At 43.3% G+C, this 14,432-nt stretch overlaps 1 protein-coding gene across 4 annotated transcripts in view; it reads left to right on the forward strand.

Annotated features, from left to right (window-relative positions):
- The window catches only part of TOGARAM1 (TOG array regulator of axonemal microtubules 1), a 289,809-nt gene that overhangs the window by 142,567 nt on the left and 132,810 nt on the right, over positions 1–14,432 (forward strand). For all 4 annotated transcript variants that reach the window (XM_030214411.1, XM_030214408.1, XM_030214409.1 and 1 more), the window contains exons 14-15: positions 3,473–3,631; positions 7,858–7,984. In XM_030214411.1, coding sequence (XP_030070271.1) covers positions 3,473–3,631; positions 7,858–7,984 — 286 coding nt within the window. The remainder of the gene's footprint in view (positions 1–3,472; positions 3,632–7,857; positions 7,985–14,432) is intronic.

Below are 14,432 nucleotides of genomic sequence, written 5' to 3' on the forward strand. Positions count from 1 at the left end.
ACCTCACTATATATTGAACGTTACCATGAGAGTGAAATATTAATCACAAATTTTCTACAAGAATGGTATTCCGGAAGAGAAAAAAAGTTGTTGAAATATATCAGTCTGGAAAGGGTTACAAAGATATTTCTAAAACTCTGGGACTCTACCAAACCCATAGTGAGAAGTTGAGAACCATTATCTCTAAATGTAGAAGACTTGGAACAGTGGTGAATTTTCTCAGGCATGGCCAGCCTGCCAAAATTGCTCCAAGGGCATAGCAAGAACTCCTCAGAGAAGTCACAAAACATCCCAGAACATCATCCAAAGAACTGCAGGCCCCTCTAGCCTTAGCTAATGTCAGTGTTCATGACTCCACAATAAGAACAAAAATGGGAGACAAGGAGAAAATTTCTGCTACGCAAGAGTAACATCAGTGTTCATCTCAGATTTGCAAAAGCACACCTGGATGATCCCCAAGCCTTTTGGGATAACGTTCTATGGATAGACGAGTCAAAAGTGGAACTCTTTGGACACCACAGATCCCATTACGTATGGCATAAAGCAGATACAGCATTCCACAGTAAGAACATCATATCAGTGGTTAAACATGGTGGTGGTAGTGTGATGGTATAGGAATGCTTTGCTTCCTCAGGATATGAAAAGTTTGCCATTATTGAAGGAGCCATGAATTCTGCACTGTACCAGAAAATTCTGAAGGAGAATGTTCAGTCCATGAGGGAAAGGGAAGGGGACTTGGTATACCGCCTTTCTGTGGTTTTTGCAACTACATTCAAAGCGGTTTACGTAGTATATACAGGTACTTATTTGTACCTGTGGCAATGGAGGTTTAAGTGACTTGCCCAGAGTTACAAGGAGCTGCAGTGGGAATCGAACCCAGTTCCCCAGGATCAAAGTCTGCTGCACCTAACCACTAGGCTGAAGCTGAAGCATAATTGGGATATTCAGCAAGACAGTGATCCAGAACACAAAAGCAAGTCAACATTTGAATAACTGAAGAGAAACAAGATTAGTTTTAGATTGGCCTACTTAAAGTTCTGACTTGAACCCAATAGAAGTGCTGTGGCAGAACCTGAAATGAGCAGTTCATATATGAAATGTTGAGGAATCCTAGCCCACTCTCCTTTGCAGGACTGAATTAATGCAGTCCTGCAAAGAAGAGTGGGTTAAGATTCCTCAGCGTTGATGTGAAAGACGTATCAAATTATGGGAAGCATTTGGTTGCAATTATTGCTACTAAGGTGATGCAACCAGATGTTAAGTTTAGGGGGCATTTGCTTTTTCATATAGGTAATATGGGTGTTAGATAAATGAACTAATAATTTAAACACTGTGTTATGTGTTTACTGAGGTTCCCTTTGTCTTAATATTACATTTTGTTTAAAGATCAGAAATTATTCATTGTGATAAATATGCAATAATAGGGGAAATCAGGAGTGGGGGGATTTTATCACTCACTGTAGCCAGAGGTTTGAGATAATGCAGAAGTGTTAGTGGTCTCTGGGGGAAGTGAAGCCAAAGATAACACAATTACAACACCCTTGAGATGGGATTCAGGGTGCACATTTAGAGGGTAATTTTATAACAGACTGCCAAAGTTTTGTGATTAAGTAGACACCTACTTAGTTGCTATAGAGATAAGTTGGGGCCTATGTGTCTTTATAAAATACTAGTGTTAGTGGCAGAAATTATTTATTTAATGCAGTTGTAGATATTTTCATCTTCTTGAGAGCAGGTGTAAATGTTTACACATAGAAGTTGACAGTATGTGTGTAGATTAGTGTATTTTATAATCGGTGCTTGCAGACTCCACCCATGTTCCATCCAAACTGCTTCCCCGAGAGTACTTAGAGTAAAAGTACATTTGTTCATACCTGCACATGTTTATTCCTGGTGTTAATTTATGAAAGCCATTTTATGTGCCTAAGTTATCACATATTTGTAAAAAACTGACTTTTGAAAATTATCCCCTTATTGGGTTCAAAAGGAATTCTGAGGACTGCCACATTGAGCGTTAAATTATAGGATGAGGAAGGTGTGGCTTAAGTGTAGAAAAATGCCTTGTAGTCATGAATGATGGTCCGTAATGCCTCAACTTCGTACTTCTCTCTCAATCACAAATGGCAGTAAACAGGGCTGGAGTAGATATTACATCTCAGCTCTTATAGACCGCAAAGTACCTTTTCAGCTCATTGCGGATAACAAATTAAGAAGACTGGGACCATTCAGGAATATACATTAAACTACAGTAAATTAAACTTCAGAATGTAAATAGCATAGATTCAGTTGCAATTAAAAGGAAAACAACTACAACAGTCTGAAAATATACGTTAAGCTGCAATTTCAAGATGTGAACAACAAAGATTCACAAATAGCTTCTAACTTCTATATAAATTCAGATATGGACATAAGTTGAGCCTCTTCTCCTCCAAAAATAGTCAGTGTCTTTATTACTATGGGAATTTTGAATTTTCTGTTTTGCAGTTCAAAATTAAAGTTGGTTTTAAATATTGAACAGATTCCAGGCACATCATTTGAGGGGCAGGTAAAGCAGATTAACATTTTGCGTTGTCATCTCACACATTTGGTAGTCTAACTAGATCTTGGGTATTATTTTAAATGTTTTACATTTAAAATAAAACAGAGTTACTAACACAAGTGTTAACCCATGTAACACACATTACTTTACCACAAACCCCATTTTATATAATGGAACCTAGTTACTATTAACACTTGTTAACAGTATTAGTGCACACTAACGAGGTAGTATATATTAGTGTTCATTGAAACATTTGCTTTATTCCAACTGTAAACCTGCATCCAAAATAAGGTTTTTATTTTTAATTTAGTCAGTTTTGTTGTTTAGCTTTTAGAACACAGAGATCCCCAACATTCAGTGAGGTTGAGAAGTAGGTAAATTATCCAGATATTCTGTGAGATTCCACCACTTAGACTTATTTACCTAATGTTATTTGGCTAGTACTGAGTACATTCACTGACTGGATGAAGTTTAGCCATGCCTTTGGGAATGGTACTGCTCAGGAATATTTTGTGTAGGTACCCATTTGCCCAAACAAAATTCACCTGCTCAGTAAGACAGAATTTAAATTTTGAAGATCTTTCTAGCTCCAAAAGATAGCACGACAGCTTTGGAATGTTGACCTCAAAACTGCCAGCTCCATCTGTGATGCATTTGAAGAACGTTTTTCAAATAATGTATTAAAATGTTTGTAGAAAATGCCTCACTGAATGTTGCAGAAATGGTTTTGCTTAATGGTGAAAGTTGTTCTGGATCAGCTCACTGTTGAGTTTTGACACCACGGTGGGCCAGTTGGCTTTGCTAGAACCCATTATACTATCTGAGATACCATTTTTACCAGCCTTTAGCAACAAAACAAAGTGCTGGAAATGCTACCTGGAAGTACCAGAATGGTATATTAATATTGCCTTTTCTGTTTTGTTTCTTTTACAGTCATTTACACACGGCAGTAAGAAAATGCACAGCCCAACACTTATCAGATGTAGTGGAGCGAATGGGACCAGGCCGTATATTGTCTGAAATTAAAGATGTAACTGATCGAGCTTTACCTGCTGTAGTCAAGTTTGCAATGGATGGCTCACAGGAAACAAGGTTTAGTAGTTATTAGATTACTTAGCTAAATAATTGTGATAGTTTCTGGCCTCATGATGCACTAGCGTACTCTTTGTATTTGTACCCTATTGTCTAGATAGTCAACTGTTGTAGGCTGAAGCAGCTGGCAGGAGAAAACATGAGTGTGTTTGTGTTACATAAATTCACTAATAAAAATGTTTTCCTTGCATTTTTATCTTGCACTAATCAAAAAGAAAGATGCATAGTAAGTGATGGCAGGTAAAGACCTGAATGGTCCATCCAGTCTGCCCAACAGTCATATTCATTATCAAGTCAAGATTAAATCAACAATGAACGTGGTGATATATACTTGATCATGGTCTTTCTGTGGTGTTTCTGGGATATAGACCGTAGAAGTTCACCCAGTTCTGTCCTTGTTTTCCAACTATGGAGTTGCCGTCAAAGTCCACTCCAGCCTATCAGAATCCATCTTGCCATTTGCAGGACACAGACCATAAAAATCTGTCTGGCACTGTCCTCGTGTTTCAGATTACTGGAGTTTCCATCGAAGCTCTCTCCAGCCCATCCTACAACCAGATTGCTATATGTGGGACTCATACCGTACAAGCCAGTCCAACACTGGCCTCAGCTGATAGAGCCAGTTGCCATCTAAGCACCACTTGACATGCAAGCACATATGCAATCCTAAGTTTTGTTTTTTATACCATTCATTTTCTAATTAGAGATCCTGTGTGTTCATCCCATGTATTTTGAAACCCACCACATTTTTTTTTCTCCACCACCTCGCTTGGGAGGGCATTCCAACCATCAACCACCCTCTCTGTGAAAAAGAATTTTTTGACATTACTTCTGGGTCTACCACCCTGCAACCAATTCATGTCCTCTAGTTTTACCATTTTCCCTTCTCTAGAAAATATTTGTTTCTATATTAATTCCTTGCAAGTATTTAAACGTCTGTATCATATCTTCCCTGTTCCTCCTCTCCTCTAGAGTATATATATTCAGGTCTTCCAGCCTCCTCTTCCTTTGGCGCAAGCCCGATATCATTTTTATTGCATTCCTCTGGACCACTTCAAGTCTTCTTATATCTTTAGTAAGATACGGCCTTCAAAACTGAACACAGTACTCCAGGTGGGGCTTCAGCAATGACTTGTAGGGGGCATCAACACCTCCTTTCTTCTGCTGGTTACACCTCTCCCTATACTGTCTGTCATGTTTAAATTGGACTCAGTGACTGATCACAACCTCTTGGGAAAGAACTTGCAAGAAGTTATGCACCTGTTGAATTTCTGGCTCTATCATTGGCTCTTTGTAATCTCAGATAAACATTTTATCTGCTTATGCTTAAATGTACTCTATAGTCAGCTCATAAATTTCTATATGATCTCATTGTAATTGATCACTCAACCACTTTTATTTTCTTACCAGTCTGTCTTGGAAAAGCTGAAAGCAGGATACAATAGTATAAAACAATAATATAAACAAAAATTTATTTTCCAACAACTTTATTGATGACAAGGCCAAAGAAACCCAACTAACTATATGCATGTATAACAGAGCAAATAGCCAAGGTAAGTACCAAATGACCCAATCTGTCATCAAATTTTGAAACTGGAATTTCCCCCCTCTCCCAATCACCAACAACCCCCCCTTGCGCTCCACAACAAGAGAACAGCCTATCCCCGTAGACCCAAACTGCCCTTCCCCCCCCCCCCCCCCCCCCCAAGCCCAAGCTTAGAATGTAGCTAGAGAATGCAAGAGCCTGGACTCTGATGACTCCCAAACTCCTCTACAGTCCACAATACCAAATGAACCTTACCCCCACACCCACCACACCCAGCCTAAATCTCCATCTATATCGCTGGTTTAAACAAAATGGTTTTACACATTACTAAACAAAAGACTACATTCCCAAGGAGACAAAATATCAAAATAAGCTTCCCACACCTTCAAAAAACGGACTTTCCTCTTAAAAGAACCCCTCGCCTCGTTCGCCTCCCAGGTGGCTAGCAGATGCACTTGATTCCAGCAATGCCAGCCAGTGGAGGGGGGTGGATCTGGCAAAGTCTAGGCTTGCAAAATACACATCTGGGCAAGCAAGAACAGCTTACGAAACAATAAAGTACTCTTCATAGAACTACTCTGAAAGGCCCCTGACTGGTCCAGAATCAACTGTTCACTGATCCAGTAATTTTATACTTAAATATAGTCTCCATAAAGTGCACAATGGAAGACCAAAAACTCTGTAGCCTCATACAGACCCAAAAAGAGTGGACAAAAGTACTATCAGCAACCCCACATTTAATACATTTAGGTGAATGCACCCTTCCTGCTTTGAAGAGCTAATATTGCATAAAATAAGCTCTATGTAAGGGAATGGGACTTGATATACTGCCTTTCTGTGTTTTTTTACAATTACATTCAAAGCAGTTTACATACAGGTGTTTATTTGTACCTGGGGCAATGGAGGGTTAAGTGATTTGCCCAGATTCACAAGGAGCTGCAGTGGGAATCGAATCCAGTTCCCCAGGATCAAAGTCTGCGGCACTAACCACTAGGCTGCTCGTCCACTCAGATACCAACAGTACAGTATTTCCACTATCAGTACTGTGTTGAAGAATATCCAGCACCGAGACTAACAAGGACTCTGTTCTATGACCATGATGAAAGTCACCCTAATAGAAATCAAGAACTGACTAATCAGAATGAAACTCCTCTGGCTAATGAAAAATATATTTATCAACTATTTTACTCAATATAGACAAATTAACAAGCCCTCAGGTTGCTGTCCATAGCCCCAGATTTCAACAAGGGGTGTTCAACCACCTTTTTCAAAGTGTGGTGGATAGAAACTAGAGGTAATGGATGCACTCAGTTTTACCTAAAGCACAGGGCCTAGCCACCTCCACAACCTGCCTAAGTTATCCCATTGAACAAGGATCTGACTCACAATTAGTCAAATTCAATTGCTTTACCACATGAGTAAAATCAGACATCAAAACCAACCTGAAATATATCCAGTTTGGTTACACTTTTTGAGAGAGAAGCACTTTGGCAGACCTATGTGCAATCAGATTCAATAAATAATTCAAATGGAATTAAAACTGTGCTGTCTTATTCCTTTGGATTTAAGTTAATAGGGATCAGCAGATCAAAGTTTAAAAGGCACTGTTAATTAACAGAGGGGGTCTTTTAGTAAGGGTTAGCATGTTATCTACAACAGGGCCCATAGGAATAAAATGGGTCCTGTGGCAGATAACACAAGCTAACCTTAAAAGATCCCTAAAGTCTTGGCCATCTTTAAGAAGGAAAAGTAATTGTCAGCAAATTGGGCTTCCCTTAGTGAGGAATTGTGCCAGTACAAAGAGAGGTCCACAGTTGTGCCCCAATTATGATTCGTTAAGGTTTGTGATCCATCAGTGAGATATATTTTGTTGTATTTTACAGTACAATTTAAGCCCCCGAAGCAGCTCATGCAGGCGAAACATGACCATGTCGGGCAGCCTTTTAATCTACCATAATACTATCTGTTTGATAAATAACTAGATTCTTTTATGGGTATTAAAAGCTAACATTAAAACTTTCAAATGGGTATATAGTCTAATTGAAAGCCAGTATAAAACCTTCAAAACATACTGCCATAGCACTTAAACCTGATAAGCAATTTGATCAGTGTGTTAGGAACTAAGTGCACAGGTTCTGAATAATTTGCATATAAATTATCTCTGAATGGTTTCCAGCAAGGTTGTAGCTGCTTAAGAAAAAGAATATGACCTTATCAAAAGATCCTCTGCGCAGTCTGTTGTAAATGGAAAGAATGGGATGGGGATGGGACTTGATATACTGCCTTTCTGTGTTTACAATCAAAGCAGTTTACATGTTTTATACAGGTACTTATTTTGTACTTGGAGCAATGGAGGGTTAAATGACTTGCCCAGAGTCGCAAGGAGCTGAGGCAGGGATTGAACCCGGTTTCCTAGGTTCTCAGGCCACTGCAGTAACTATTAGGCTACTCACCAGGCAGTGCTGGTGAATACTCTCCTTAATGATAAATTGATCATGTCACAAGGGAGTCATTGTGAAATAATTGTCAAGTCAAAATATTGTTCAAAACCAATTCAACAATAATTTTGAGAGATGGTGATTCCATATAGCATAAGATGTTCTTTTTATTTCCAATTTAGGTTTGCATATTTGTCTCTTGGTAAGATATATATATATATATATATTTTGCTGAATTTTAGGTACTATGGTCGAAAAATGCTGTTCCTTCTGATGTACCATCCAGACTTTAACAAAATGCTTGAAAAATATGTGCAGACTAAGGATTTACCTTATATTAAAGAAACTGTGAGCAATCTACGACAAAAGGTACCGTGAATTTTTATATAATTAACATGTGAACTATATTTGAAGCATTATTATTTATTTTTTTACATTTATACCTTACAGTATCCCAAGCATACTCGAGTTCAATGTGGTTTATAATAAATAAAACAACAAGCAAAGTAAACCACAAATGAAAAATAAGATACAGATAAGAACTAAATAATAGTCCATTGTTAGCTAGTTACAAACTTATACGTTCTTGCAGTTTGGGAGATGAAGTCTAAGGGGGTCTTAGGATTAGCTCTAGTTATCTGCAGCAGGGCCCATTTTTATTCCTATGGGCCCTGCTGCAGATAACTTGAGCTAACCTTTAATAAAAGACCCTCTAAGATAGTTCCGTCCCGGGACCCAAAAGCTACATTATGAAAGGGAATATTTATTAAATACTGCATGTAATCTGGTGTCATGTCATATAATATTTGAAAGACAAAAACACAGGATTTGAAAATAACTGGCTTTGATAGGTAACCAATGCAGCTTATATAGTAAAGGAGTGGCTCTATCAAAGTGCAATGCTTTGAAGCAAGTCTAGCTGCGGCATTATGTAGCATAAAGGACTAGAAAGGGAGAATTTATGGCACTCAGTTATAATTCTGAGTTTAATGAAAGCAAAAGTTCCTGTAATTTAAAAATAATTTTAATTGAAGCTTCAACTAGTTTAGTCTGAGGTAAGCGCAGTTGCTTTCTACTTTATGCAGTCAAAACCACTACCTCCTGTAAGTTGTAGGAGTACATATAGAGGTAATTCTCTATTGATAGCCTAAAGTTAGGCACAGAGATGATGCAGGTTAAACATGAATTGCATGTGCAATTGCCATTACAGAATGCTAGTGTAAGTCCACAGTTACGAGCCTAACTTTAGGCACAAGAACCTACACTAGCTCAGTGGGATTTTAATGTTCTATAACCTGCGTACATAAGTGCTAGGCATTCCCCTGATCCGCCCATGCCTCTCCCAGGTCCATGACTCCTTGCAGTTACGCATGATGGGTTTTGCATACAAAATTTGTAGAATATTAAGGGAAGTTGCATGTATAACTGCTAATTACTGCCAATTAACTGCATTTATAGCAAATAATTGGTAATGCCAACTAGCAGCTAATTATTAAATTGTTCACACCACTGACTCCTATAACTTGTGCGTGCAACTTAGCACTCTAAGGGTAAAATTGAGCATGCAAGTTTATAGAATTAGGGAGATATATGCTGACATTTGGAGCACACACATCAGTGTAAAGAGAATTAGTAATAATAATCTTATTGGTCAGTATTCAGCCAGCAGTGTCCAGTGGCTTTTTAAAACACTGACCACCACGGTCTGAATTAGGCCTCAATATTCAGTGGTAGTACTGAATATCCAGGCTTTGTGTGGGCTCTGGCCAAATCCAGAATATAACCAGCCTGGTGCGATATTCAGCCCGCTACCGGATCAACTAATTAGATGGCAGGCTGAATAGCTACTTCTTACACCCCTACGATCCTACCTCCTCCAGGATCATCCCCATCCCAGAACTGCAACTTGGCCACCTGCCTCAGGGAACAGAAAACATACATGTATATAGAATATTACATATGTGAAAAATATTTAAACAAGTGCAATCAATTTAAATTAAAAACTACTTCTGTTTTCAGAACCACTTTTTCAACAGATTAAAAGGCACTGCCATGGGTGCCTCAATGGCCCCAGACCTGGCCAATCTCTATGTAGACCTATTTGAAGATATCCATTTAACAAACCATCACCTTATTAGAAGATTAAACTCTGGCTTCCTCAGTGACCCTCCAGACCGGTCAAGACGCTTGGGTTATGCACGCCCACCAGCAGAGGGAGACTGAGAACACTAAAACTTAAACCAGTATAAAGTAGCAGCCAACCCCCAAGCAGCCAGTAAATCTCAGTCTCCAGCAGAGGGTAGACATGCAGCCTGAGCAGTCAGTCTGGTCTGGTAGGATTAGATTTTCTTAACTAATACCCTGTACTTGGAATTATTTTTGGTTGAGTGCTTCAAGAAAAGCGGGTCCAGTGGGATTCACTTTTCTCTGTGGAATTTAGCCGGTGTGTGGCTTATTCCCCGGCTGGCCTTTGGTTAGGCAGCCATGTGCCTCGGCTCCTGTTGTGACAGAAACCTTGAGAGCCATAACTTCTGGCAGTTTGTAGCTTTGAAATCCTCTTTCTGAACTTTCTGCCTGTTGCCTCGGCTCCTGCTATGGCAGGAACCTTAAGTGCTTAGCCCCTGTCAGCTCTTAGCAACTGGGCTTTTGTTGTGAGTGTGTTAAAAAAAAAAAAAAGAAAGAAAAAGAAACAGTGTTTGGCTGCTTGGCAGTGCTTGACTGTGTTGTTTGGGAAGCTGACAGAGAGGTCTGGGGATTTTGAGCAACTTTGAGAGAGCTGGGACGTTAGGGTGTACCGCTTTAAATTCCCGATGTCGGCGGGAAAGCCATACTTGTGCGCGAAGGGGGATAGATGCACCAGGAGCTCAATGCAGGTTTTGTGGGGAGCCTAAACAGCCTGATTCTTCGCCTCCGGTACTAGCTGCGGAAGGTTCAGGTAGCGGTAAAGGTTTGCCTGGTTCTGACTTGTCCTCTGGGCCCGTAGCGGTGGTTCCGATTTTGGCGGGAACCGCCGCCATCTTGGATTCTGGCGCTACGGGGGTGGCTGCTTGCCCGCTGTTGGAAGGTCCGGAGCAGAGTGCTTCCAGGCCTCCGGAAGGTGCGGGGGCCATGGGGTTTCCTCCGGGTTTTATTTGGGCCATGTTTCAGGCATGGCAGTCAGGCCCTAATCGGTTAGAGCCTCTGAAGGGAGCAGGGCCTCTGGTTGCTAAGCGACAGCGTTTAGATTGGTCTGAAGAGCCAGATTTGTTTTCCTTGCCTCCCTCAGACGACGAGGGTAGTCTGCTGGGGGATGATTTCCTAGGGGACAGGATTTCTGAGGAGGAGGGGCCTTTGCCAGATGAAGACCCCTCGGTGGTGCGCATTTTCCCTAGGGATGAGCTTCCTGAGCTGAGTGAGCAGGTAGTGTCCACGCTTAGGTTTGATTCGCCTGAGCCGGTGGTAGCGGACGCTAAGCAGCTTGACCCCTTAGTTAAGGGAATTCGGCGGGCAGCGCTTACTTTTCCCATGAATTCGGATCTCAGAGATATGATCTTCCAGGAGTGGTCCTCCCCAGATTCTCCTTGTAGGGTGAGCAGAGCTATGGCGAGACTGTACCCTATTCCGCAAGGGGATAAGGACTCCTTTAAGTCGCCGACAGTGGATGCGGTGGTGACCGCGGTTACCAAGGCTACGGCTATTCCGGTTGATGGGGGGGGGGGGGCTGCTCTCAGAGATCCGCAGGATAGGAGATTAGAGTCTCTGTGCGGGGGCCTAGTAGCCAGGGCGTGTTTCCGTTGGGCTGAAAGACTTTTGGATGGCCCGGCCTTAGATAGAGCTTCCTTGGTGCAAGAGCTAGCCAAGTTAGAGATGGGCTCTTCCTTTTTGGCAGATTCTAGCTATGATCTGCTGAGAGCTTCTGCTAAGAATATTGGCATTGGCGGTTGGAGCTCGTCGGGCTCTTTGGCTTCGTGGTTGGACAGCGGATGCGGCGTCTAAGTCCAAGTTATGTTCTCTGCCCTTCAAGGGGACCTTGCTGTTTGGAGAAGAGTTGGATAAGTTGGTTCGTGGCCTTGGAGAGACCAAAATGCCGCGTTTGCCGGAGTTGCGCCCCAAAGCAGAGGGTCGAGGTATGGCAAGGCATGCGCGTTTCAAAGATACTCGGCGTTATAGGCCGGGTAGGTTCAGTGTTGCGCCTAGAGGTCGATTTTTTCAGCGTACTCAGCCCTTTCGCGGAGGTTGGCGAGGAGGCCGAGACGTGCCGGGGGGAGGTCTGTCCTCCGGGCGTGCTTCACAATGAAGGTGTGCGGGTCCAGCCTCTGGTAAGGGTAGGGGCTCGTTTGCGTCAATTCTATCAGAGGTGGACCCATATCACGTCAGATCAGTCGGTACTCGAAGTGGTGCGAGACGGGTACGCGCTGGAATTCGAGACTTTCCTTCCAGATTTTTTCCTCGCCTCTCCGTGCCGCTCTCGGGTCAAGGCCAGGGCGATTCGGCAGACGCTTCGTCGGCTGATAGATCTGGGGGCGGTCGTTCCCGTGCCGGTTTCAGAAAGGGGGACAGGTGGTTGTTCGATTTATTTTGTGGTCTCCAAAAAAGGAAGGTTCCTGTCGGCCTATTCTAGATCTTAAAAGGGTCAACGATGCTTTGAAAGTTCCCTCCTTTCGCATGGAAACGTTGCGCTCGGTCATAGTAGCGGTGCAGAAGGGGAAGTTTCTCACATCTTTGGATCTGACAGAAGCCTATCTTCAAATTCCCATTCGGGCGGCGCATCATCGGTTTCTCTGTTTTGCGGTTCTGGGACAGCATTTTCAATTCTGTGCGCTGCCGTTCGGTCTGGCTACGGCACCTCGTACCTTTTCCAAGGTTATGGTGGTCGTGGCTGCGGCTTTGAGGAAACAAGGAGTGTTGGAACACCTGTATCTCGACGATTGGCTCATTCACACCAAGTCCCTTCAGGAGAGTGTGGATGCGATGGCGAAGGTGGTAGCTTTCTTGGAGTCGCTTGGCTGGGTGGTGAACTTGGTCAAGAGTCACCTAGTACCGACTCAGTCCCTGGAATATATGGGGGTTCGCTTTGATACGGCGAAGGGCCGGGTGTTTTTACCAGCAGTTCGAATTGCCAAGATGCAGTTATTGATTCGCCAGTTTTGTGCCAAACGGTTCCCGTCTGCTCACTCTTACCTTCAGATTTTGGGACTCATGGCGGCATCGATAGAGGTAGTGCCCTGGGCCAGGGCTCACATGAGGCGGTTGCAGGCGGCACTGTTGGAGCGGTGGTCTCCTCAGACTCAGAGCTTGGAGAAAAGACTGCACTTGCCGGATCCGGTTCATCTCAGCCTGCGATGGTGGATTCACACGCCAAATCTGGAAAAAGGCATGCCCTTGGATCCTCCGGAGTGGACGGTGCTAACGACGGATGCCAGTCTAGCAGGTTGGGGGGGGCGCATTGTCTCGGAGAGGTAGCTTAGGGTTGCTGGTCGGAGGAGGAGACCTTGTGGTCCATAAATCGGTTGGAAACTCGGGCGATAAGGTTGGCACTGCAGTCCCTTCAGTATCTTCTCGAAGGCAAGGCAGTTCGAGTACTGTCCAACAATGCCACGGCGGTGGCGTACGTATATCAGGGGGGTACCAAGAGTCGAGAGGTGTCAGAGGAGACGGCGGAGTTAATGCGTTGGGCAGAACTTCATCTTCAGAGTCTCTCGGCAAGTCATGTAGCCGGAGTAGACAACGTCAGTGCGAATTTTCTGAGCAGGCACACGTTGGATCCAGGAGAGTGGTCTCTACATCGTCCATTGTTCCATCGCCTAGTGAAGGAGTGGGGTCTGCCATTGATAGATCTCATGGCCTCGTCAGACAATGCTCAAGTACCCAGGTTTTTCAGCCGGCAGTGAGGTCCGAGGAGATCGATGCTCTGGTGCTTGCGTGGCCCCCTCACCAGCTGTTGTACGTGTTTCCTCCTTGGCCCTTGATAGGACGGATAGTTCAAAGAATAGAGCGGTACGCCGGGACACTAATTCTTGTGGCTCCAAATTGGCCTCGTCGGCCTTGGTTTGCCGATCTAGTATGTCTGGCGATAGCCGGGCCGCTCGTGCTGGCGGAGTCGGTGGTGTTGGTGCAAGGTCCGATCGTGATGCCAGACCCGTCTCCGTTCTCGCTTATGGCCTGGCTCTTGAAAGGGACAAGCTGAAGAAGAAAGGTTTTTCAACTAAGGTGATTGATACTATGTTGCAATCCAGTAAACGTTCCACGTCCTTTGCTTATGTTAGGGTGTGGCGGATCTTTGAAGGTTGGTGTAACGATCGTTCTTGTTCGCCTTGGACAGCTTCCATTCCGGAGGTGTTAGAGTTTTTACAGGATGGTGTAGACAGAGGTCTTGCTCTTTCTTCTTTGAAGGTGCAGATTGCGGCTCTGTCCTGTTTTCGGGGAAGGATACGGGGAGTCTCCTTGGCGTCTTCCCCGGATGTGGTTCGGTTTTTACGTGCTTTAAAGCAGATTCGTCCTCCTCGGCGGCCAGTTGTACCGTCGTGGGATTTGAACTTGGTGTTGGAAGTCTTGGTAGGGCCTCCCTTTGAGCCTTTGGGGTCGAGTACTCTTAAAGATCTTACTTTGAAGTCTGTGTTTTTGGTGGCTATTACTTCGGCGCGGTGAGTTTCGGAGTTGCAAGCTTTGTCTTGTCGCATGCCTTTCCTGGCTTTTTCGAAGGAAAAGGTCTCTTTGAAGCCTGTTCCATCGTTTTTACCCAAGGTAGTGTTGTCTTTCCACGTAAATCAAGACATTTCTTTGCCAGTGCTGGGAGATAAGTTAGGAGATGCGTCTCAGCGCCGTTTAGCCAAGCTGG

The sequence above is a fragment of the Microcaecilia unicolor genome, chromosome 9, assembly GCF_901765095.1.
Source record: "Microcaecilia unicolor chromosome 9, aMicUni1.1, whole genome shotgun sequence".
Classification (NCBI taxonomy): domain Eukaryota; kingdom Metazoa; phylum Chordata; class Amphibia; order Gymnophiona; family Siphonopidae; genus Microcaecilia; species Microcaecilia unicolor.